General features: G+C 42.5%; 1 protein-coding gene across 1 annotated transcript; it reads left to right on the forward strand.

Annotated features, from left to right (window-relative positions):
* The first annotated feature begins 1,248 nt into the window (after positions 1-1,248).
* Positions 1,249-25,748, forward strand: LOC111238325 (ensconsin-like). Its single transcript, XM_022767765.1, has 18 exons — positions 1,249-1,321; positions 2,505-2,588; positions 2,821-2,874; positions 4,257-4,417; positions 10,887-10,944; positions 10,981-11,052; positions 13,694-13,783; positions 17,074-17,163; positions 18,374-18,492; positions 18,840-18,913; positions 19,058-19,266; positions 19,359-19,497; positions 19,945-20,125; positions 20,404-20,508; positions 20,949-21,012; positions 21,812-21,956; positions 22,794-23,089; positions 23,592-25,748. The coding sequence occupies exons 1-17, from the start codon at positions 1,285-1,287 to the stop codon at positions 23,083-23,085; spliced, it is 1,974 nt and encodes a 657-aa protein (XP_022623486.1). The 5' UTR covers positions 1,249-1,284; the 3' UTR covers positions 23,086-23,089; positions 23,592-25,748.
* Positions 25,749-26,019: the final 271 nt, after the last annotated feature.

Here is a 26,019-nt window from a genome sequence, read left to right on the forward strand (position 1 = left end):
CCTGCATGTGTGTGTGAGCTGACTGCAAACAGCACTGACCCATATTGCATGTCAACAGCAGCCAGCCTCAGTTTGCCGTAACAATGACGTAACACCGCTGCTGGGGCTCGCTTGTGCCTGGCACGTGAGCTCTGACACGAGCCAGAGAGCCACGTGAGGGAGGGAGAGAGAGAGCATCCACAATGGTGATAATAAAACAGTGAGTATAAATATTAGTAAGGCTGTTGTAATTGCACTGGTGGAATGTAAATACCTTTAGTCAATTACTGTATTTAAATTTGAGGTACTTGAACTGTAATTGACTCACTTTGTACTTATACTCCACTGCATAAAATACGCCCCATACATACAAGTACAGTGGAAACGAATAAGTCGATTGACATCAAATTAATTGATAATCGATTACGTCATTTTTCATGAAAACATTTAAAAATTCCAGCTTTTTAAATTTGATGGTTTTTCCTTTTAATATTTTTTAAAATTAATTTTCATGTCTGTGCAGTTTGCATGTCTCTGCTTTGAGTAGAACTGCCTACTTTTAATTTTTAATACTACAAATTTCAGATTATAAACCTAATTATATACTTTACGTCAATGAAAAACTGAGTGTTTTACCGTGTAATATTTGCACTTTAGGTTAAGTAAAGGATCTGAAAACTCCCTAGAAGAGTTCAAATGTAATTTTTGTAGGTTTTATTCCTCCGCCAAGCTGTATAGTTCTTTGGCAGCGGTATACCTGGTTGCTAGGCAACGCATAACGGCGTGAGTGGTGATTTTCTGCGCATTAATATTTAAATTAGCCAAATGTGAGGCGGTTGCAGATTTGTATTTGTTAAAAAGCAACGAGAAAAATAAAAATAGACTGACGCACGACGAAAAATTGATTTAATTCATCCTCCATAAGTGTATTTTTCTTTTTAAAATACACGAAAAGACACGTAGAGCCACGTAGAACAATTAATATTTCAATTTTTATGATATATTCAACAGTATTTAAATTCTTGAGGTAGGACCAACCGTTAATTCTCTTTCAAAATTCAAAAATGGCTACGATTTTGGGAGTGATGGAGGTTTAGCTGACAAAAACGAACATAAAATCATGAAAGCTACGCTATAGGCTCTCCCTCCCTCCCTCCGTCTCTCTACCATAAGCTCTCAGCGTCGTATTTTTTCTTTCCACCCGTCTTTTCCTGAGTCATTGTGCTGTATAACACCGGCAGGTCTCCTGAGGGTTTTAACGGTTTTGTGGCGCCTGTCAGGTCGCGAAAAAGAACGACCGTTAAGATGACTGAAGTGGCTCCGAGCCGCCCTGACATGACAGGTGAGGAAAATGCAGTTATTCCCAATAAATTGAATGGGGTTTTCAATTTAGTTGCACACAGATGCTAACACTAAATCTGTAAGGAAATGGACTGAATTACGCTCCTAAAATACAATGAATTTCCCCTTAAAGACCCTGTTAGATGTCTCAATGTAATGCTGTGCTTTGTATTTGATATGTTATGTTTTTAAGGATGATGTCAGCATAATTGATTAAGGTAGGTTTTCATTCATGGAGATTGTGGGTGTATGGGGATCATTGGTTTTTAAATATTGGCATAAATGGTTTTTTTAATGTAGGAAAATTTACATATATGAATCTGTAACACATACAAGAATATAAAATATATTACTGCATTTTATATATAGGTTGAATAATACAAAAATACGTGATTTATTTCATGGCATTTATAATATACAGTATATTCTAATCAAAAATGTGTTGGCATCTATTTCAAAACATATGTATTTTTCCTTATAGATGCTCTTTTTTAATACCCTGCATTAAATATTCTCATTCACACATTCCACTACATCCCTGTTCACTGACTGACAGGCTGACTGCTGCTGCATGTTCCTCTACTGATGCAGCATCTTATAATCAGCACTATGGTCATACATGTCATGTACCTCAACTGAAAGGAGGAAGTAAAATCCTTAAAAACATGTGATTCAGCTGGTTTATGTTTTTTTTTTTTTTTGCCTGTGATGTAATTTTGACTGAAGATGAAGCTAAGCAGAACCCATGGGACACTTCAGGACTTAGCTCAGATTTGCATATATTTGCACATCTACTGGCTGTATGTGTGTGTGTGTGTATGTGTGTGTGTGTGTGTGTGTGATGATGAGCTTTTTTTAGATTTCTCTGGTGTTGGTGTGAAGTCGTCGCAGTTGGTCGATAGATTTTCTCAGGCTGCTTTTATGTCAGATTGACAGATTGAGAAATAAAAACATTGCAGGAGAAGGGCTGAGGGTTATGCTCAGGGGTCCTACACTGACACCTGACCCTAAATGTGACATGATGACTGACAGGAGATTTATTGCATTGGGACGCCATGACAAGTGTGTGTGATTGACGCATGCAGGAGTCCCGTTCATCACTCCAGCTTTATCTTTTTAGCTGTATTTGCCTCTCAGTGGGCGTTGCATGAATCATGTCTGACTCCTCTCTCCAAAAAACACAGCGCTGGCCCCCCCTCCTGCGCCGCTGCACACCAGTAGGAATGCGTCACCTGCCCGATCGCCATCCAATCACAACAGCCCTCCAGGTAAACTTCTAATCAGGTTGCATTCTTTGATTTTCTTACATTAGCTTCACAATCCAGATCAGAACAAAAACAAAATATGACGAAATGCAGATGAAGAAATCACCCAGCTGCAAGTACAAGCAGCGTTTGAATTACACTCTTAGTTTGTTTTTAGTTGATTCTGTGTTTTTATGTTTTACATTCGGAGTGATAAATGAACTAATCACTTAATCTTTCCTTCACCTGTCTGAAGGCTCGCGGCGGCACTTAGCAAAAGAGCGACGGGAGGACAGAGAGAAGACACAAGGTATGAGTAACTCTACAGCTGGTGGGGCTCTATGGGGTCTGTCCTGCTCGTCTGTCCCTGGCACACACACAAACACAGTGTGGGTACAGCGTGGGCTGGTGTGTACGAGCTGGTGGTGAAATATAGTGGGAAATACAAATTTATTAATATTTACCTTAGGAAAAAGAGTTATATTAGTATATAATCTTACTCAAAGTAAAAACACTCATTGTGAAGAAGGCGAGTTGGAATATTGACAATAATAATGATTATTTTTGAGTTCTCTGGGCGTTTGGTTCTGGGTTTGGACCGGTTCAGGCGGAGAGAGGTTCAGGCAGCATCACAGGTGACTGGACCAGGAGCGATGGTTGAGACCGAGCAGGCTGTGTACAGGATGTTGAGCTGGTGTTTGCAGGTGAACCGGTGACCTGGGTGAGGCAGGATACAGGACAGGCCAAGGGTCGTCTGAATCCACATGGGTAAACGGATGCACTGGCCAAGAGTGGCGTGTAGAGCCGGTCTTTATATACTGCAGAGTCAGGAACAGATGTGCAGGTGGAATGGCAGGAAGGAGCCAAAAGGCCACGCCCAGAAAACCCACACACACAAACACAGAGAGAAACAAACAAGAAACACAAGGGAAACAAAGGAGGAGATGAAGCAGGTGACAGTTCTCAAATAATCAATAAGATGTCCGGTCTATTAAAGGTCAGAAAACGGTTTAAAAAAAATGCTGATCAGAATTTCCTAAATCCCGAGGTGACGTCTTCAAATGTCATGTTTTATTGGACCAACAGTCCAAAACACAAAGATATTCAGTTCAACATCATAGAAGACTGAAGAAACCGGGAGATATTCACAGTTCAGAAGCTGAAACCTCTGAATGTTGTTTGTTAGATTATCAAAATAATCAGTTAGTCACTGAAGTGTCTCTGGGCAGAACTGATTTAAATAAAAAAAGGAAAGAACAAAAGACAGAAAAAGGTCATGCAAGAGGGAAATTAGGAAGAAGAAAACAGGAGAGAGGAAAAGAGAGAAATTTCTCTTGGTAATCTCTAAAGCTGATTGTGTCGTTGAGCTGTTTTTCAGCCGAGTGCAAAGATGACATTTTGGAGATACAAGGCTTTTACATTCAGAGCCGCAGCCATAATTGAGGACTCCAAGGTCATTTGGGGGTTTAAAGGATGGATCCACAATTTTTCATGTCTGTCTTGAAACAAAAGCTAGAAGCCCATTACAACCCTGAAGCAGTCGTTACCTCCTGGAACCATCTCCTCTGCTCATTCTGACCATTAAAAGACTGTACCTCCTCAAAACACAACCTCCCAAAGTCCTCCCCTCGTGTGCATCACTATGTGTGTGTGTGCGTGTGTGTGTGCGTGCGTGCGTGTGTGTGTGCGCAGAGCTGTCGGACGTGCTGCGGGATAAGCAGCTTCGGGCGCAGCAGCAGCTGGAGCGCTCCGCCAAGGAGCGAGGGAGGAAGATGGAGGAGCAGAGGAGGAAGGAGCAGCAGCGCAGGGCGGCGGCTGAGGAGAAGAGACGGCAGAAGCAAGAGGCAGAAAAGGTCAGAGGTCACAGCACACTAATGATGCTTTCACTGCTCATTAGAAGAGGTGGGAGATCAGAAAGACATTTTGTTGTTGGGGTCGAAGCGCAGACTTCATGACATCCACCTTAACACCTTGTCAGAAGTTCGTAAACTACGGATGTGGATCCTTGTATCTCACTTGTATTAAAGGTTCATTTGTAGATCGATTTATTGACATAAACAGTTACATTAACTTATCCAAGTTAAAATGTATAAAATTAACAAAATTATGATTTAAATCAGGCACGAAGAAAGAAGTCAACAAAGATCTGACCAAGTATTAATACTGAACCCTGTTTGTCAAAGTTTCCAAATCCAGTTCAAAGATCTTGTAAACATTTTACTTGATGAAGTCAAATGAATTGTTAGAGTGAATATACAGTGTATACAGTGTATACAGTATATATATATATAAGTATTTATGTATGTGGCAGACAGCTGGTCGGAGGATGATGTGAATGTTTTTGTCCAGTTGGCTCTCAGGTGATATGGTTAAAAATAATATCACAATATTAAATAACACACAATAATATTAATGTTTTATTATATTTATATGTTACCCACAACAATAAACTATTACAAATTGACATAACATTATTCAAATAGATGATCTGTGCAATGAACTCTGTTCCTTTGTGCTGCATTAGAAAAACCTCTTCACACAAGTAAATCAACAACGTCAACTTCTTATTTAGTCAATTTTCAAAAGACAATTTGTTTATAATAATTCATTTAGACGACATCATTTTGTGAAACAGTCACATAATGTGATCATAGCATCAAGATTCAGTTCATCTGGAGGTCGAGACAACAACACTGTGTCTACTTCCCCTTCATCTTGACTCTCCATCAATCTGTTGTTCACGTTCACGAACTCTGACTCGGAAACAAGGTCTCAGGATGAAACTGTGATGAAAGACATCAGACACCCGTGATCCTTCACCCTCTCACCATTTTTCTCTCTCTGCTCTCCACCACTGAATTAATTGAGTCGATCCATAACCGACTCGCTGTGTTTCCAGCTGCTGTTAGGCTGAACCGGAGTTTAAAGGAAATAGCAAGTAATTAATGCAGAAGCTCTAATGACTTTCTGTCAGCTGACCAATTGTGTGCGTTCAAGTGAAACGTGAAAAGTTTGGGTGGTTTTCTGCATTAGACTCGCTGCAGAGGCAGTTATTCAAGGGTCCTAACGACGTACTTTTACATCTCAGAGGTTTTGTGCTAATATTCAGTGTGAGCTCCTTGTCCTGGTCGGTCAGCTGATCTGTATATGTATATATATATATATATATGTGTGTGTGTGTGTGTGTGTGTGTAAAGGTCACCGGTTCTGGCTGTACAGAAAAGCTGATTAAAGCGTGATGTGTGAGTTATTGAATAAAAACATGCAGCGTCTGCTCAGCTTTACTGGTGCAGCAGCTTCACACATGAACAAGACTCCTCACTTTGTTCATTGCTGTGTGTGAGTCATGAGTGGGCGTCACGTGACTCATATTATTCTGATCTGTTTTTAGCGTCCAGCATGAATTATCTGCTGCGATTGTGCAACAGCCCCGTCAGAGCATAAATTATTAGCGCCTGTTCAAACGCTGAGCAGCACACGAAGGGTTAACGAGCCCTGAGTCAGTGACAGTCGTGTCCACGGGGGGTTCACCATTCACCTCTCAGAGGGGATTGGAGGAGAAGAGGGGTGGGGGTCACCGTCTCTATTGATTTAAAGCCTCTGTTTGCATGCTAACAGCCCCCTCCCTCCCCTCCCCTCCACACACTCATATGCATAATGTAATGACATAATGATCGGTCAGTCTCACAGGGAGATGACATCACTGTATCATGTGCCGATTACTGGAACAGACAGTCGATGCTCGCAGTGCTGTGACAAGCACATATTTCTCCTGTGAGAAGAAAAAATCTGCAGAATCAATGTGACCCAGATTATATAGAAGAACACACACAAGACTTAACATAGGATTTAAATCTGATGTTGATTTAGTCTTTTATTATAGATATTTACTGTACTAAACTTTAGTTACAGTTAGGGCTGCAATTTCTTAATGATCGTTTTTATTATTTTGATTCCTCTTCATCAGTTTAAATGGTTTAGTGTTTCACCTTGGCTTTTAGACTATTTTAATTTGAACATTTGGATTTTTTACCTTGAACGTTTTATTTGAATGTTTTTCTTTGTGGAACTTATTTGCTTGTTCATGTCGCGTCAGACTCGGCTGTGTGTCTGTCAAACATCTGGCGTCTTATTTGTTTTGTCTGACCAGCAGCTCAAAACCCCCAAAATATTCATTTCAAAGTGAGAGAGATCAAAGAAAATTCTCACAAACTGTTTGACATTGTTGCTTGATAAATAATTTAAACAATGATCCCACTTCCAAAATTATTGCAGTTCAATGTTCTCTCAGTATATAGTAGCAGTTCTGGCTCTGTTTGCAGTAGACAGTCTGCAGTTTATTACTGTCCAGTGCACCAGGATTGTGGTGGGGATACAACTATTGCATATGCAGTTGTTTTCATTATTATCTGATCAGTATTTAATGGATTAATCAATAAATTTTTTTGTCCACCAGAATTTCTGGGAGCCCATGGTGACAGCCAACAGTCACAGTTTTTACATTTTTGCCTGAAAAAAATCTTTAACAATTAATCAATTATTAAAATATTTGCTAATATATTTTTTGTCAACAAAGTAATCAATCAAGTGACTAATCGTTTCAGCTGTACATTGTTGCTTTGTGATTATTTTACCTCAAAATAACTAAATTTACAGCAGCTTTTGTTCAAATTCAAAACCTTTTCTATACGACTGAAGTCGCACGTACAGAATGTGAATCAGCGGAGGATCATGTTTGAAAAGCTCCTTGTTCTTGGGAGATTGGTTCAGGATCGTCACAGCGGTCCTGGATCAGTTTGTGTCTTTAGTGCTGGTCGTCTCCGGCTGTCAGACAGTTCACCTGTTCTCTGTTTAAAGTGTCAGTCAGTGTGATGCAGGTGATGTGGTGTCTCTAATCGCAGTTAATACTGTAGTTTGTCGTGTTTTTCATCTCGACAGAGAGGGTCATTTAACATTTTGATAAGGCATTGCAGATGTAAATTAGTCCATTACGACTCACTCCAGAACATTTGCTGCTAATTAATGTTGATTAATGCACTGCCCCTGATAAATAAAACAAATGCAGATTTAATAATTGAGGAACTGTGTAAAACTGCAAACTGTTAATAAAGAGAGGTTCAATTAGCTTGCACACCCCTTGTGGGACATGCTATTGTATACTTATTATACTGTATATATATATATATATATAGTATATTCTATGCTGTATTACTGTGTCAGTGTTAGTCAGATTCTCCTACAGTCCTGAACCGAGATGCAGCAAATGAGTCATGGCTGCAGTCTGCTCCTCCATCCTGCTCTCCCCTCTGTTGTAGTTCCACTTTGATCTCTATCTACAGTACGTCTATACCTCCGTCCACCTCTACCACTCCCTCCCTCTCTTCTCATCTCTGATGCCTCCCTCTCTCCCTTTAAATCCCTCTTCCCCTCGACTCTCCTCCCTCCTGCAGTTAGTGCGTGACTCTGCATGCACCTTCAGCAAACCCCCCACAATGCTGAGGTGGGGCCTTTCCGTCCCTTATAAATAAACAGTACTGTAGAGCAGTGTATCAGCTTTATATTGGGCAATTACTGTGTTTGCAGCTGCTGTCTGCTCACAGACACCACCACATTAATAGTCACTGATTGAAAAACCAGTATGAGAGGAAGAAGGTGGAAGATAGACACAGCAAAAGAGAAAGAGTCGTCTCTTTATTTCTTTTTCTGGCCCTGCAACAACAAACTAATGTCTGCATATGATCATAGGCACCAATCAGCAGAGAGAAGGAAATATTAAACCAATAACAAATAAAAAATCTGAACAATATACAATAGAATAAACACATCACTAAATATACTTAAAAAAATATCTCCAATCAATTACCTTAAAGAGCTAACGTACAAATGAGACATCTGGAAGACAACTGTACTCGTGTATTTTTATAATGTATGAGCCCATATTTATTTAAAGTGCTTTTTATTTTTAACCATCCACTGGAATTCTTGCTGCTGGATTTTGAACTGGATTTTCACGCCACACCCAAATTACAGCAGAGGAGAGTCACTCAGTGATGAGATGTTACTTTATTCACAAAGCCTTCATCAGTATCACAGCTGTGCAGTACAGATGTCTGGATAATTGTAAAGGCACAAGTGATTCCTTTAAAGGTAACTGGTATTGTACGCAGCAGGGCAATGAGATATTTACATAGTAATCAATCAATATCCGCTACTGAAACAAAGAAGAAGGTGGAGACTGATCGGTATAATGATAAGACATAATACAGAGTCTCTGCAGGTCTTTAAAAGTCTTAAAATCCTTTAATTAAGTTTCAATGATGTTCCAAAGGTGTTGACTCATGTCTCCTGCCTGCTGTAGGTGGTCGTGTTGTCGTTTGCGTGGTTGTCAGCTGTTAGGAGAGGTCACTCACCTATAAACTAAAAGTGGTGATGGTTGTGACGGTGCTCTGTGCTGCAGGAGTCACTAGTGAAAGAAGCTTTAGTAAAGTGTTGATTTTAAAAACGTAAATGAACTTAAAGCAGCTGTGATCGATATATTTATAATGTGTGAGTTATCACCGTGAAGCTCCACTCTGCTTTACAGAGTTTCAGCTCATTGTTTATCTGTCTGGACACTTTGCTGCTCTGCTTCACTCTCATGGCGTCAGCAGGCAGATGTTTTCAGAGAAACATCTGTAAACAGCCACTGTCCTCTACAGAGCAGCTGGTGAACATAGTGGAGCATTTAGCAGCTAAAGAGCCAGATGTTTCCCTCTGGAGCTGGTGGAGACCAAACACAGAGATAAAAGAAAGAGCGGGAACACTGGACTGAGATTCATCATGTGACACAAACATGACTCCATATAAATGATCATGTTGCTGTGTAACTGTTGGATGAGTAAATAAACAAATGTTTGCTTACTTAATCCATTCATCCATTTTCAATATGCAGTAATTGGATCAATGATATGACATCACCTTTCTATTCTATCATACTTCATACTTTAACTGGTCTGATCGTGAAACAGGTTTTAAATTTCATCCCATATGGTATTAAAAAGGCTTTACATTTAATTTGGTGAACCTGCAGAAACCCTGTAATAACCCATGAAATCCCTTTAATTATCTGATATTAATACATATCTGAATAATAGATTAGACACTGTGTCGTCACCAGATCTGACAATAGCTCACTGTGTCTTCCTTATAAGAGCATAAGGACAAGATGGACTTCTACAACCCTGAAAGACTTTTAAGATCTTTGTTCATTAAACAGTGAAAACCCAAATTTAAAGGCAGAAATTACAGAAAGGCCTCTGGATTATTTATGGATAAGGCATGTTGTTTTTGCTCTTTATCATTATTGTGTATTAGCATGTCCGAGTAAGAACAAGACACAGCCTAGTGTCCACTCAGCTGACAGTTTATTAGATACACATATCTAAAACTAATAAAGTCTTACTCAACAGCCCTGTGATGAATCCTGCTGTCACGAAGGTTTCAGTAGGTTAGAGACGTTGATTCAATTTCACTGACATTTTGGTGGATGCAGTTTGCAGTGCTGTTGAACTCTCCTGCATGTTTCTCATGCTTAGTCAACCCTCCATGATATAAAGGGGGTAGTTCATACAAAAAATATACAAAAGGTTTATCTTACCGACTGAAATATTTTATCATGTGTCACATTTATTGTTTTATTGTTTTTTGTGATTTCTGTGTATTTTTATGAAATTACAGCTTGTAAACAGGATGGAGGAAGGAGGCAGAGGAGGGTAGAAAGAGTGAAGGAGACTGGAGATAAAGCAAATGCAACCAGTATCAATATCCAGTCCACCCACTCAGTCTGTGTGTGTGTGTGTGTGTGTGTGTGTGTGTGTGTGTGTGTGTGCGTGGGGGTGGTGACTGGTTGCATTTTGTCCCCTCCTGTAAAGTGCTCTGTGAAATAGACTCAGACATTAGAGAGAGAGAGAGGGAGATCGAGGTATAAACAGAGAGAGAGAGAGAGAGAGAGAGGAAGGGTGGGGTGAACAACTGTGAGGTAGGGGAGAGAGAGAGAGAGAGAGAGAGGGAATCAGTGCTACCTAGAGGGAGCGGCAGACGGAGAGAGCGAGAGAGAGAGAGAGCTGCTGTATAATGTATCACTGAGTGACAGACGAGCGAGCGATCGAGCGCTGGTGACCGCCAGCAGACGAACGCGAATAGGACGGAGGGGTGAGGCTGCTGCGGATGTATGCGGTAACCATGGCGCAGCTGTCTCCGAGCGCATCGCCAGGCGTCCGTCGCCGTAGCGATGGCTCAGTGAGAGAGTGTCTGTTCTTCCCTGTTTCTGAACGCAACGAGCAGGAGAGGCTGGAGGCCCTGGTTCGCCGGAGAGGTGGGGGCGCAGAGACAAGAGGAGGAGGTGGAGGAGGAGGAGGCGGAGGAGGAGGAGGAGGAGGAGGTGGAGGGGATCACCTGGATAACAGACCCAAACGATGGACATGGGGAGGACCGCCTGACGGAGCGGAGGGTGAGTATGATGGGAGGTGGTTTTGTTGATGAGATGATGGAGAAAGAAGGAGAATGATTGTGATGATGTCAGCGGAGGGTTGGTTTGAGATGTAGAACGGGGGAGAACAAACGGGTGGATACTGATGATGGGGGCTGGGAGTGGAGGAAAAGAGAGGAGAGGTGTTTGGCGAGGAGGTCTGGAGGTCAGGGGGAAAAGGAAGAGGGGGATGGTGGGATGTGATGAAAGGGAAGGGACGACAAAGCAGAAGAGGGCGGCTGCGGAAAAAGAGCAGATGAAGTGAGGATGAAGAGGGAGATGAGATGAAGTGATGGAGCAAAAGAAAAGAGAAGGGCAGTGGATGGAAAAGGGTGTGGAGGCTGCAATGCAGGAGCTGCTGAGCGCTTTGTCTCTGAAGCTCATCAGGGTTCAGAGACGCTCTGTTTGTTGACAGTGACGAACGCGTCACTGAGAGATCACACACACTCAAGTTGTGTTTATAAACTGCTGCTGGTTTTGGCTTGTAAATGTGCTACAGGTGTGTGTGTGTGTGTGTGTGTGTGTGTGTGCGTGTGTGTGTGTTTATATGTGTGTGTCACTGCTCTGTTGTTTTATTTCCGCGATGGGAGACAGGTCTAATTCCCAGAAGAACAGGAGTTACACATCTAACCTTGAACACAACAAGGCCGACGCAGACGAAGTGCGACATGAGGCAGTTTACTGTGCCAGCATCCATCTCTGTTTTTTTCCGCCTCTTTCTTTTTCTGCCGTGTCACATCCCCCCCGTCTTTTCCGAGATATTTCTGCCGTCATGTCGGCCAGCAGGAGGCCAAAAGCGCCACCAGCCAGGCTCCAGATCCTGTGGTGCATTCATAACGCCATCAATTATTCACAGTACCCATCAGCCTCGCCGTTCTGGCACTGACCCGGGATCAGGGTCCACCCAGCAGCTCGTCTGGCTCCGGCTCGGCTGACTGGCAGAGAGGCTGCTCTGGGATCTGTCGGGCCCAGCACAACGCTCACTGCAGCAGAAACAGCAGCGTCTCATCTTACAGCTCCGCTCGATTAAAGGACAGAGACTCACCGAAGACGCAGAGTGTGTGTATGTGTGGGTTTCATGCTGTGTGTTTCTCCCTGTTACTGAGGGAGTCCACTGTGAAATCTGCGCGCTGCTTTTTCTCAGTTTCATTCTAACAAGACACTCAGTCCGTCATGGCGGCGGCCGTTTGTTTTTCTGAACCAGAAATACATCACAACAGACTCTCGCTTGGCCACGAGCTTTATGATCTGAAAGACTGAAAGAAATATGGAGGCAATTGATCAGCCAATCATAAGCTGACCTTCCCGGCTATAAATCAACCAGCTATAACAGGGCTACTTCATCATGCAAATACCACAGGAGATTGATGGTCAGACATTACAAACTCATGCTGTGCAGCCAAACTTTGTTCAAACACACAAAACTTAGAAATAAAAGTTTCCAAAGATGGTAAAAACATCAGGATTGATTTCTTTGTGGAGATGTGTTTAAAATGATTCTGAACACATCTGGAATATTTCTCTTGTTTGAATATTTAACATTATAAAGCTTCAACAAAGAGCTGGAATAAGATCTAATACAAAATATATGAAACTTTAGATGGTATCAGAGTTTTTATCTGAGTTTTCTAACCATGAAATGAAGGGTAAATAAATTGAATTGTGTTTTTAAGTCCATGTCAGTGACCCATAGATGTCAGATTGAAAACATGCATTACCTTTACAATATTTTTATTACTGTAAATTAACAAACTGTGTATTTGCTTCCAGGCCTTTATTTGAATCAGAGCAGGCGTTTGTGTTTATTTTAACCTCATAGCATGAAGCTTTCTAATGTCGACCAGCCAGTCTGAATATCTCATCAGCTGCTGGATGATGGAGACGCTCTGGGGTTTTCTCATCCTCATGGTGACATGTGTCGTACTGATCTCCATGCGACTTGGTGCACACATTCATGTTCTTTGTGAATGTTGCTGATCCTCAGGTCAAAAGTTCAGTATGTGGTTAATCTGTCCAACAGTTTGGTTTTCTTTACAATGAGCTGGAAGACTTTCACGCTGATGAACTTTCCTCTTCTGGAGAAAATCTCCTCTGATTGTTGCTAGCTGGCCGATCACAGAGTGAACGGTTGGACACAGTCTCACTAATCTGACATCAGAAAGGTGTGTGGGGGGAGGGAAGGGCTTTCTGAAGCTATGCAACCATGCAACAAGCAGCTGTGGTTGAGTGTCCTAATCCCTTTTTACTTGTCATTGTCAGTGGACTACCTACAGTTTTCTCACGATCTAAGGGACTTTAACGCAGGGCGGTAAACGTTCATTTTGAAGGAAGCTCTGGTTTGCTCACAGCTGAATGACGCTTCACTCTGTTCAGCCATGTGAAAGCTGTTGCTGCTCGGCTTCATGTTGCATCTATAATCTTGTTTTATCCAGCTGAAGGTTTCGATGCGACGCTTCCTGCTGGGAATCTTGTGTTTACATCCGCGTGTGTGGATGGAGGCCGGTTGTTGTTCCCAGTGTGTCTCTCCCGTGTGTTTCGACGAGTGTCATGTGTTGGTGCATCCGAGTGTGTGTGAGTGTGTAACTGCTTTGCTTTTCTCCGCTCTGCTTCACCTGCTGCCCAGGTAACCCTAAGACCCCGCCCTGCCATGCCATTGGCTCCGCTCAGCCCAATGAGCCCCCCGCTGCTTCCAGTGCCGGCCAATCCCGTAACGGTACAGATCACATGACTCTCTGTGTGCCACGCCCACACCGCTTCCCTGCCACCACCCCTGCTGTCTCACCTGCAGCTGCTCCCCTGTCTGCATGTCTGTGGACGTGTCTGTGCTGTCTCACCGGCTGTAACGTCGTCCTGCAGTGTGTCTCACTCAGTCCAGTGCAGTGTTGGAGAAACTCATAGTTACAGTTGAAAACACTCAGAACGCGCTTCACCACTGATGAACATACATATCTTTACGTAGAGATGCGTCATCAGCGTGTCTGGAAAACTGTAGTTCGCACAAGTTTCAAAATGTGAGCTACAAACTGCGCCTCTCTGTGGTCGAACAAATACATAGAGCGACATCCAGCATCGGAGATGAGCCGACGCCCCAAATGGAGATAAAACGAACAACGAGAAAGTGAAAGATTATTTATTTTTAGATTTATTGTCTAGGTAGAAATTCATTTAGCTGTTTCCAGGCTTCTTATTTTCTGCACAGTCTGGTTCAGGAAATGCTGCAAACCCTCCAGTGCACACATTAATGCTGCTCCGAAGTATCTTTGCAGAACCCACTGGGAAAATCTGCAGCTGAATCTCAAGGTGTTTGATGCGGGAACAATTTTTTCTTTTCTTTATCGTTGCCTCGATCACCCAGAGGAACATGTGGTTTGAGTTGCTGAAAATAATTTTATATTCAAGCCTGAATCTCTGCCGTTTATAATAATAATAATAATGATAATAACTTAGATTTTTATAGCGCCTTTCAAGCCGCTTTTATAACTTGAATCGTCTGCACGAACACTGCTGACTTGATTTTAAATTTATGCTGCGGAAGATTTAAAATAACTTCATGGACCTTGGTTCTCCTGTGTGATTATCAGCTGTGTGATATTTACATATTACAGCCAATTACTGTTCAGATTTTTACTAGTGTGACCTTCTTTAGTAACTTTGATTCACAATGAAAACAACTGCACATCCAGTCCCACAGAGAGAAATCACATCTCTGCTTGATTTTATTTAATGGAGACGCCACATGTGTAAAGATATGATGTTTACTGAAATGATTATAATGAAGCTTCAAGACAAAAATATCTCAAGCTTCTCAAGAAGCTTAACACCCTCTGCAAAAACTACTCCTTACTTCACTTTAAATTCCCCTCTTTAGCATTTACAAACATTATTGATTAAAATAAACTAATAATAACTATAAGGATATCTGAAATGTATAGTAACATTTAAAATTCGCCTGAAAACATTATATATTATGTGTTTTACTGGATTATCTGTTTCTACAGCAGAATCCACTAATGTGCCCACAGGAGGAGTTATAGTTATAAACACTTATATCTGCTTATAACTGCATTACAGTGTGTTATAAACCATTCATTAAATGTTTATATGCTGCTTATAAACGCAACATAAAACCATCAAGCTGAAGTAAAAGAAATAACAGAGAGGAAATGACAAAGAACTGTGACCTCCAGCACTGACTGTGTGTCTTCAGACTATCTGTGTTTCTCTGTCTGGATTTGTGGGTGTGTAACAGAAAGAGCCCGTTTTCATCTGCAGTTCACAGTTCATATTCCCACTCATGTTCTCCTTTGTGGCTAATGAGTGTCACACACACTCACACACATGCACACACACATACATGCTCCCCCACCCCCAGCATTATCACAACAAAGGGCTGCTCCACTTCCTGTCTTCCTGGCCCAGAGCCGTGTTTAGCGATGCATACATATCGTTCTCAGCAGGGAGCCCAGTCCATAAAACGCCCAGCTTCTCTATACACCCACACACACACCCACACACACACCCACACACCCACACACACACACACACACACACACCCACACACACCATACATCATACCAGACCGTACCAGACATCCACCCTGTAGCTATCTGTGAAACTTATTAGACCCCACCTCCGCACAGGCAAGTGCAATCAGATCGAAACACACTCCCACACACACACACACACACACACACACACACACACACACACACACCATCCACACCATCCACCAGACATTTCCAATCATCCCTGTCCAATATTACAGATGCAGCCAGAGTAGACCCCCCCCCCCCCCTGCACTGAACTGAACCAGCTCACACCCTGAGGGGAATTAAACAAAAACTCACATTTTTTATTGTATTTTAAGGTTCTTACTTCTTCACCAGACTGTGGAGAAACATAAGAGCATCGGTTTGTAATATCACACGTCTCCATCTTTGTTGGAGGCCTGCAGTAAGAGCGCAGGGCGGATGCAGAGAGGATCATTAGAGGGGAAGAGGAGTTGAGGCTGGGTCAGAGTCTCACTCTGCCTCACTTACAGCTCTGACTCTGTCTGTTGCTCAACGAGCATAAAATAAACTAATAACATGAACAAGAAATAGATTCATGTCAAATATATCAAATCAATCTTAAATTAGAATATGTGCAAACCAATGAGAAGATTGAGGATTATTTGTCATCTTTCAAACTAGTGCAGCATGTGAACACAGTTTATGTTTTAGGGCAAAAGTGAAAGTAATTTCACATCTGTAATTAATTTGCAAGAAACAGTTTGTGTTAAGTTTCTTTAATTAAATTTCTCCATGTGAAAAATAGTTAAATCCATTAAAAACCATTATATTTCTTCATCTTTTATTTACTGTATTTATTTCTTTAGTTTTTTTAGTTTATTAAATGGATAAAACAAATTAATGGACATTGTGTAAATGTACTGATAATGTGTTTTTTATCGGTACAGGTTTTGCTTAGTCACTCTAAAAGAGTGTAGAATTAAGACAGTTTTTGACATATGATATAAGCATTAAATGCAGTAATAGAAAAAGTATTTTTAACATGTTTCATGTCTCCTCCAGACTTTAGCTGTCTATTATCTTCTCTCGTCACGGTGCCTTCAGGTGCTATAGGAAACATTTTCCTCTCTGTTTCATGGGACTGCATCAGCTGCATCTCTGTATCATCAGCCTCCATGTCATGATGAAGCAGGTTGCAGACGAGGCTCCGCTCTCTGTTCTGCTGCTTCATTTCTGTCTTACATCACCAAGGTTAATTCATTCAGCGGCCTGCATGGCTCATCGATCGGCGGGATTATTTTCTGTGCGAGCTGGCAGTTTTGTGTTTGTCGTGTGATGGGTGTTTGTTTTGGGATCAGGACGTTTATTGAACGTATTCGTGACATTGCCATCATCAGTCAGTACAGCAGCTGCAGCAAGTCTGTGCTGCTCTCTCTGGGTCTGTGTTGCTCATTTGTGATTTTTTGTTTTACACTTTTTTTTATTTTATCAGTTGTTGATTTCCTGTCTCCACCCGCCATGGACCCGCCAATCAACAAACAGCTCTCCAACTCTTCAGCCGCCCTCCACTCACCAGAGAGAGGTGAGAAAGATTCAATTCATTCAATGAAACTATAGATTTTTGGATGCAGAGAGAGATTCACGTCTGATTCTGCAGCATGATGAGAACCTGTAGTTGCTCGAAAGGTAAATGCCAAGTAGATCTAATGTTAAAGCTCCTCCAGTGTAAAGGTCTGTGTCCATGTGTAGTGTGATTATAGATCAGCTCTAGCTTCTATATTAATACTGTGAAAGTATCAAAGCCTCAGTCCACAGAGAAATGCACACAGCCTGTATTCAGAAACTGAGCCTTAAAACCAGCCGTCAGGACTTCTGGAACTTTGTGATGTCACAACAAAGCAGTCACCAAGCCCCGCCCACCTGGACCCACCATCCAAACCTTGCAGGATTTGGTTTCTCTGAGTGTTTTTACCTGAAATCTGCTGTATTTTTATTGGATCACTCAGAAAACAGTCAGCCAATCAGAAGAGAGGCTCAGAGCCTCCTCTCTTCTGTATAATATAAAACACAGAAGAAGAAAATATGGAGCTTTGAATGATCTGTAGATTAAACAACACGAGTGATCATGGTTCACATCATGCTGATAGTAAAACTATGACTGAACTGTAAGTAATGCAGAGAAGGAGGTAGTTATCTCTGTCCTGAGTGGTGCCTGCAGCCCCCCCCCCCCCCCGGCTGCAGGAGCCTCAGAGAGGAAACAGGGCGGAGCCTAACGAGCCTGAGAGGCAAAACCCAGAGAAAAAAGCCTGTAAAGCTTAGAGCTCTGAGCTCCTCTCCTCAGTCTTCTGTGGGTTTTTGGAGGCTGGAAAATAAGAAGACACTGTTCAGAGAGATTTCAGTTAGAAAGTCAGAGGCGATAAAAGTGGAGGTGGGGGGGGGGTCATGTAATCCCCATTCCCAGTGGAAATTATACTGTTGCCTTGCCTAGGCAATGGATTAGGATTAGGTAAAGGCATACTGAACATAATGGAGTGAATCCAGACAGAAGAGTGGCTAAATGTGAAAGTAGGTTCAAAATCTCAATACGAGTCATTCATAGAAAATGTTTGAAGACTGAACAAAATATTTTAACAATAACTTTAATTGAACTTGATAAAAAGATCTTCACTCACCGGAGTTTCTGATTTCTCTGTGTCAATCATCGGTGTCTACATTTGTGTTTTTGTGTGGATTTTTCAATCCATCTGTGTGTGTGTGCACGTGTGTGTGTGTGTTGGTTTGTGACGCATCAGTGTCTTTTGTGTCCCATCGAACAGCTTCCCCCAGCAACCACAGACCATACAGAAGTTCCTCCAACCGCAGGAGCATCGCTGGACTCCCTGAGGAGGCGTCCAGAGCCAAAACACCCACGGTCAGACCTCACACACACACACACACACACACACACACACACACACACGGATCAGGATCAGTTTGACGTGACGGGAAGAGTTCATTATGTCAGACTCTTATGTAGCTCACAGGCTTGTCAGTGTTTGTCTCATGTTGTTTTCAGTAGTTATACTCATGTTTAAAAATTCATGTCGTATTGAGCGAGTGAGTCAGAAAGCTGCAGCGTGCATCAGTCCTTCTAGGCTGTATGTTTCTATACAGTCAGTAATAACCTGCTCTTCTTCAGCTCTTCTTGACCTCCAGCAGGTGGATTTTCTTTGTTCATATCATTATTAATATTAATTAATTGATTCATGTGATTCGCAGGGGGAGACTCCAAACACACCGGTTCGCAGTTCTTCCTTCAGGGCCAACAGCAAAGGCCCGGCCACACCAAAAAGGTATGAAACACACACACAGACACACACACACACACACACCCACACACACACACACACACACACACACACACACACACACACACACACACACACACACACCTGGATTACAGTCCAGATGATCCGATGCTGTCGTGGGTTTTTTAGGGTGAAGTCGACCAGGAGTCGTGCCCAGTCTCCCTGCTCTCCGGGACAGTACCCGCCCTCCCCGCTCAGGCAGAGAGCCACCACCCCCGGCACCGACGACAGAGGTCACTCTGAGGTCAAAGGTCACGGCACCCTGGAGAGGAAATCGACCAAATCTGAAGCTTCAGAGAAGAAGATCCCGAAATCCACCAGCAGAGAACTGACCGCAGGTAAAGGCGCCGGGCGTCATGTGTGACTTTGTTTTTGATGACATCAGTGTCGGTGTCAGACAGAATCAACCCTCCCTCATCTCCACGCACAGAGTCTCCAGGCACACCCACGGGCAGGAGCGTCGGTGGGACGACGGATGCCGAGGAGGCGTCCAGGCTGCTGGCAGAGAGACGACGTCTGGCCCGAATACAGAAGGAGCAGGAGGAGAGACAACGGCAGGAGGAGGAGAGGTGTGTGATCTTGTACCTACTGTCTATGATACTATAACTGACCATGTGATTCTTAAAGGATAATTCCAACCTTTTCAACAGTAACTACTGCAGAGCGATGTTTTAGTTTAATCACCTGGACGATTAAACTGCGTTTTATTAATTTACAATTCGATCAATGTTGTTGTTTTGTCGATGCTTCAGTGGAAAATATTATTTTTCTGACAAACAGTCAACAATAAATATTGATTAGACCTAGTTTCACCCATCATTGCCCATCACAGCGATCAATAATGTCCAGTCAGTTGTGTTAGTACTTTTTGTTCTGGATTCAGCTTCAGTTCTAACAAACACGACTCGTCTTTAATGATGTTTCAGAGAATAATCACAGAAAACAAACGACGGGATCCAGATGATAGAAATGTCCGATTATTATTTTGGTGGTTCAACCCTCTCGTGCTCCTTCAGGCTGAGGGCTGAGGAGGAGCAGAGGAGGCAGCAGGAGGCGAGGGAGCGACAGGAGAAAGCTGCACAGCAGGCCGAGGAGGAGAGAGTGAGGAGGGAGGAGGAGAGGAGGAGCAAGGAGGAGGAGGAGAGACGACAGAAGGAGCAGAGATGGAAGGACATGCACGATCAGCTGGACAGAGAGGTCACCGTCTGTTTTACTGTGTTTATCTAGAAAATATCCCAGAATCCTTCAGTGTGAGTTGAACTTCAGTTAAGAGCTGAAGTCTTTTAGTCTGACTTCTGTGTCACTGACAAAATCATATAATGATATAAATGTCCCTGCTGGTTTTCAGTGATATCTTTAACACTCTGAGCGGTTTGATGAAGATACGGGTGATAAATTATAATCTACGTGGTTTTACAGAGTGTAGTTCAGAGACAGAGAAGGTGAATGACTGGATGTTCCTGGATGTTTTTCAGAGGGAGGAGGCGTTCCTGCGAGCCCAGAAAGAGGCTGAGAGGAAGAGACAGGAGAGAGAGCTGCTGCACATCCAGGAGGAGCAGGAGCGACTGCAGAGGAAGAAGGTAGCACAGATATATTCATATATACGTATATATGTATATACGTATATATGTACTTACACAGTATATATGGTATGTATATGTTTCAGAATAAAGGACAAACATTAAGCAATAGTACTACCACTTAAAATAAATCTTACAAACAGCAGTTGGCAAAACAATCCCACCACAAGCTCCATTTAGTTGCCGTTCTAGACCTTTTGATCATATCACATGATCTTCATCAGCACACTGATTCTGTCCAGTTGTCATGAAGAGAAACCCCGATGAAATATTTTTGTCATCCAGCAATGGAATGTGAATTTGAACATTTACAATGTTATGAGAACCGAGAAAACTCTATCTGCTGAGGAAGATCATAAAATCTGACCACAAGCTCCAGAAATCTTACTAAATGGAGATTTCTTATTTTTGTTTGAGCCGTGTTTTATGTGTTTGAACAGAGAATCGAGGAGATTATGAAAAGAACAAGGAAAAGTGAAGTGGAGCCTCCATCTGGTGCCTCAGGTGAATGTTAGATATGTCCTACCTCCGATGCACACACACACACACACACACACACACACACACACACACACACACACACACACACACACACACACTTCTGAACTCATGCCCTCATCTTCCTGATGGCTTCATTATCTGCAGCAGCAGAATTTATTTGCTCTTTTATTTCGTTTGTTCTTTTACTCGTTTGTTGTTTGTTGTTTGTTGTTTGTTGTTTGTTTTCTCCTCGTCATTTTTCTTTCTTCATGTTTTTTACTGTAAAATATTTTTACCTGTTTTTTTGTTTCTCCAACATGATTATGTTTTGAGTAAATTGAGTGAGATCAGCTGCAGCTGCAGTGTGACTCAGCAGTGTTAGGCAGGCAGGGGGACAGTGCCTCCTGGTGGTTGTTGGCAGTAACAGCATCACCGACATCACTGCAGCGTTTGATGAACTCACAGCTCAGTTCAGGTGAAACACACTAATCTCTGCAGTGTCACACACCGAGTTTCAGCATCTGCCAAACAGATGATCAGGACAGAAATGTCTCCACAAACAGTGAACACCATGTTTACTGCACATCACCTGAACACACAGTGGAAGAGCTTCTCACACTTTATTTTTTATCACCTGGAACATTAAAGCAGAAATGTAAAGTCTTCTCAGCCTGAGGGACGTGAAGACTGAGATACTCGAGGTTGTATCTGTCGTTTGTCTCACTGACAACAACAAAACAACAAAATGAAAAACAACACTTAAGTTAGAAAATAGATTGATTCCTCAGAGAAGCACGTTTCTGATATCACTGTGTTCTCGCAGCATCTGACCTGAGAGCCGAAGCTCCGGTCGCTCTGGAGGAGGACACCTCGACTCCCGCTGAAGCCCCCGTCATCATGCTGGGACCCCTGGAGAATAAGAGCTGTGTGGACGAGCTGTCTGACGGAGTCCAGTCCATGGACGTCAGGTAGGTCCACATGACTCTCAGGTGTTTTCAGCTCTGTGTGACTGTGACACTGAAGAACTTAACACTCAGTTTCACATTGATTTTTAAAAATATAACATGAATTTAAACGTTGACTCAGCATGTTTGTCCGATGCAAAGAATCACTCGCAGTTTCTTTTTCATACATGTCTCTGCTTCATTTTAGTGTCTGCCAAGTCTTGTCTGCATTGAGGTGACTCGCCACACACCAGTCAGCCTTTGTGGCCTCTTTTCTGCAGTTGTGCATCTCATTGTCTTCCCATGTTAATTCTGCTCATCCAGACATCCAGTGTTTAGTATCGAGTGTCTCAAATGAAGGAGGAAAGATTCATTTATATGTCATTGTTCAGATTAGTGCTGCAGCCGATGATCAATCCATTTCCATTTGTTTCTGATTATTGATGAATTGTTTGGTCTCACAAAAGCCAGAAATTAGTTAAAAATGCTCTTTACAATTTACTAAAACCCTAATTGCTTTTTGTCTGATCAGTAGAGTCTGAATTATTGATTTACTATCAGATAAGACAAAGAACAGCAGATCATTATAATCGAAGAAGCTGGAATGAGGGAATGTTAATTGGTTTAACTGATAATCAAATTAGTTACTCATTAACTTTTTGTTTATTTATCCGACTTATCATTTTGGCCCTAGTTCCAACACAGAGGCTTCGTTCTTCCAGATCTGACCTAGTGGCACATGTTCACAGCTAAACCTAAAGACGAACGTCAAGTGGCTGAATATTGATTTAATGCTGCAGCTGTGTTTTGAAAAGTGCTAATAAATAAATATTGTGTCTCTGTCATCATTGTTCCTTTAAGCTCTCCATCTGTCTCCATCAGTCCTGTGTCCAGGGAGGAGCAGGCGAGCGCTCAGGAGTTTTCACCCGTCACCGAGGTAACGGACGGCTGCCCTCTGGAGCACCTGATGGACCTCGACGCCCAGGGGCAAGGACAGCAACAGGGTGCAGAAACGCCCCCTTACCCAAAGTTGCAGGCCGGCAGCGGTGTCGGAGACCTCAACAAGAACCTGCTGATTCAGGCGTACAGCGCCGCCTCTGAATCCTCCCAGCTCATCCACAGCGTCGGCCCGAGCAAGCTGGACGTCCAGTAGCCAGGTAGAGACAGAACGACAGGTGGTAAAGAGCAGTTTCCAAGACAGGAAGGCTCTACTGAAAGATGCTGTCAAGTTGCATTGTGGGAGTTGTAGGATGCAGTGTTTTTGAAGCTTGACCCACATGAGAAGTCAGGATATCTCAGTCTCTAGACCAATACAACAGAATAGTTCAGTGAAATTTACACCTGACGCTGAACTGGTCCAGGATGTAACCCAATGTGAAACCACAGCAGCATGTCATTATTACACTTTGTTTTTGTTCTTTTAAGGACTAAAATGGACTTTAACAAACAAAACATAACTCCTGGAATAAACCAGGGTAATATCAAAGCTGGAACTGTTTATTCCAGTAGTCGTGATGTGCAGCTGCCGGTCAGAATATTATGCACAAAATGAAAATAGTGAAACAAGGAGCTGCAGGAATCTGATGGTATTTAATGTCTAAAGAGGCAGGGAGATGGATTTTGAACAGTTTTCTGCTTTGTCTTCTTTTTCTCCTTCAGGGCTTTTTCAGGAGCTGGTTCAGTAGAAACAGGAGCCAGGACAAACAGACCAAGAGACCATCACCATCAACAACAACAACAACAACAACAACAATCATCTCCACAAGGAACAACAGCTGAACACCTGATTTATCATCTGTATTACCAAACCACACACACACACACACACACACACACACACCTGTCAAACTTCTGGCAACATTTACAGGCAGCAGTGCAAATGGGCAATTTTGACTCTTAGAAACAGAGTTTGATAAAATCCTGCAAATAATGTGAAACATATTTAAGACATGATTGTCATAAGAGGAATTCTTGGAGTCTTGCATGTTTGTCCTTTGAAAAGAAGAAGTTTAGGAAGTAAAATGACTGTAAACATAAGTTCATGGTCAGGTTTATGCAAATAAAACTTGTAGGTATAAGGTGGGGTAGTTCAAGGTCAGTGTCAGCTAATATCTGTACACATTAACCTGCTTTTCATTTACAGATTACACATGGTTTTGCATTTAAGACATCTCACAAAAGCTGCTGACGTTGGACTTGATCTCAGTCCTCTGAAGGTGTAGAGATGTGCAGAACGTCTCCTCGACACCTGTTCCTCTCCAAGCCAACATTGCCCAGCTGCACTGCCGCCAAATATCACTCGAGTATCATCCGCTTTAATCTCTCACCCCTGCTTTTGTAAAACTCTGTAAATAGATCCGACTGGGTGGAGGAGTCTGTCGTGGGAGGGACGGGCAGCGGCTCTGTAGCAGTTTATCTGGAGGGACGCCGTAAAACAGACGCTGTTGTGTGAATCCTGTGTAGCATCTTCAGTGAGGACTAGCTAGTCGAGCTGTTTTATGGTTGTAGCTTTGTACTTGAACAGTGTGGGAGTTTCTCTCTTTCTCGTCAGTGTTTCTGATGGTTACTGTGTGTTTATCCCACCGCTCGCCTGCTCTTCTGCTGACAGCGACTCCTGCTTCTATAAAACCCAGTCTGCTGTAGATTTCCTGTCATCCTGATGCTGGAGAAAACTATCACATATAACCCCACTGTCGCTCCCTAACACGTAGAGCCTATAGCTTTGGTTTCTCTGCCGCTCGTCACTTAACTGATGGACGTTTTGTGGACTAGCAACGATCCACAGCAAGGATATGAAGAAAAGTTGGAGGGAAAAGGGTAAAAAACAAAACAAAATGTCCTGTATTTTTATCTGCAGGTCAGGAAAATATTGACACAGTGTGTTGTGTATTTGTCTGGCACTGACTGTAACCATGCAAGCTGCAGTTTATAGTACTTAACAGTAGTTGTGTGTTTCACTGCTCTGAAGACGCTTACATCTCCACCTCAGCTCATTCCCCCAACTAAAATATACCTCACCGATTCAGAACAGACTCTGGTGTTAAACAGCGTTCACCACCTCGCAGCTCATCACCTCTGAGGCCTTAAACCTCCGTGCAGTTAGCATCTTCCCTCTGTGCTTCACCCTGGGGCTGTTTCATCCAGCATGTGCACTTCTCGCTGTTTAAAGGCCGTTCTCCACTAAGAGGACCGGGAACTAGAGAAACGATTCTGTGAAAGGAAGGTTGGATCACCATTTGAACTAAACACGCAAATCCCCCTCCGACCCTCAGGGGCCCCAAACGCCCCACATTCACTGTGTGGATGATCAGGACCATAACCAGGATTTTAAAAATGCTGATGTCATAGTCTACATCTCCCCAGCAGAACCCCACCCACCTATGAAAATTTAAACCAACCGTTTAGCATAAAATCCTGTTGTATTTATTCAACTGTTACTTTATGGTCTGGTGCCAGTTGTTCATTCTGGTGGAGAATACTAGATTCTTTTTCAACAGCCTCCAACTGAACTCTCTACAAATTTAAGAAGTATTTAAGAAAAAACACATTTTATTCATTCTGCAGTGCCACTTTTGTACATTTGATTTCACTATATTTTGGTCAGGTGCCATGTTTGCTTCTCTGGGGTAAAATACTTACCAATTAGTTTTTTAAATTTCATCTGTTGAGGTTTTTTTTGGGGCCTAAAAACAGTCAGAATATATTAGAATCAGCCTTAAAATGCAACCTGTGTAGTATGTGTGTAACTGTAGAATGTAAATCCTTCAAAATGTCCAGAAATCATACTTGACCTCTGTGTCCTCAACAGCAACAGCTTTAGTTCATGTTGTGGTCATCTGGTTCATATTCCCATGTAAAACAGCAAAGACAGATGGTGATGGTGAAAGTATGGTTTTTTTTTTTAGGGGGCAAACAAACCTAAATTGGATCCGGGTTCAAAGAGAGTTCTTGAAAAACTTTCCTGTTGTGGAAAAGTTTCACACTGAAGGCTCGTTGTTTTACGTTTTCCCGCTCCTGTCGGCTTCCCTCTCTCCATGTTAGCTCATCATTCCTCCAGATTCTGCTGAAACTCATTGTAAGAGGGTCT

Source organism: Seriola dumerili, unplaced genomic scaffold, assembly GCF_002260705.1.
Source record: "Seriola dumerili isolate Sdu_G_001 unplaced genomic scaffold, Sdu_1.0 BDQW01001298.1, whole genome shotgun sequence".
NCBI classification, from domain to species: domain Eukaryota; kingdom Metazoa; phylum Chordata; class Actinopteri; order Carangiformes; family Carangidae; genus Seriola; species Seriola dumerili.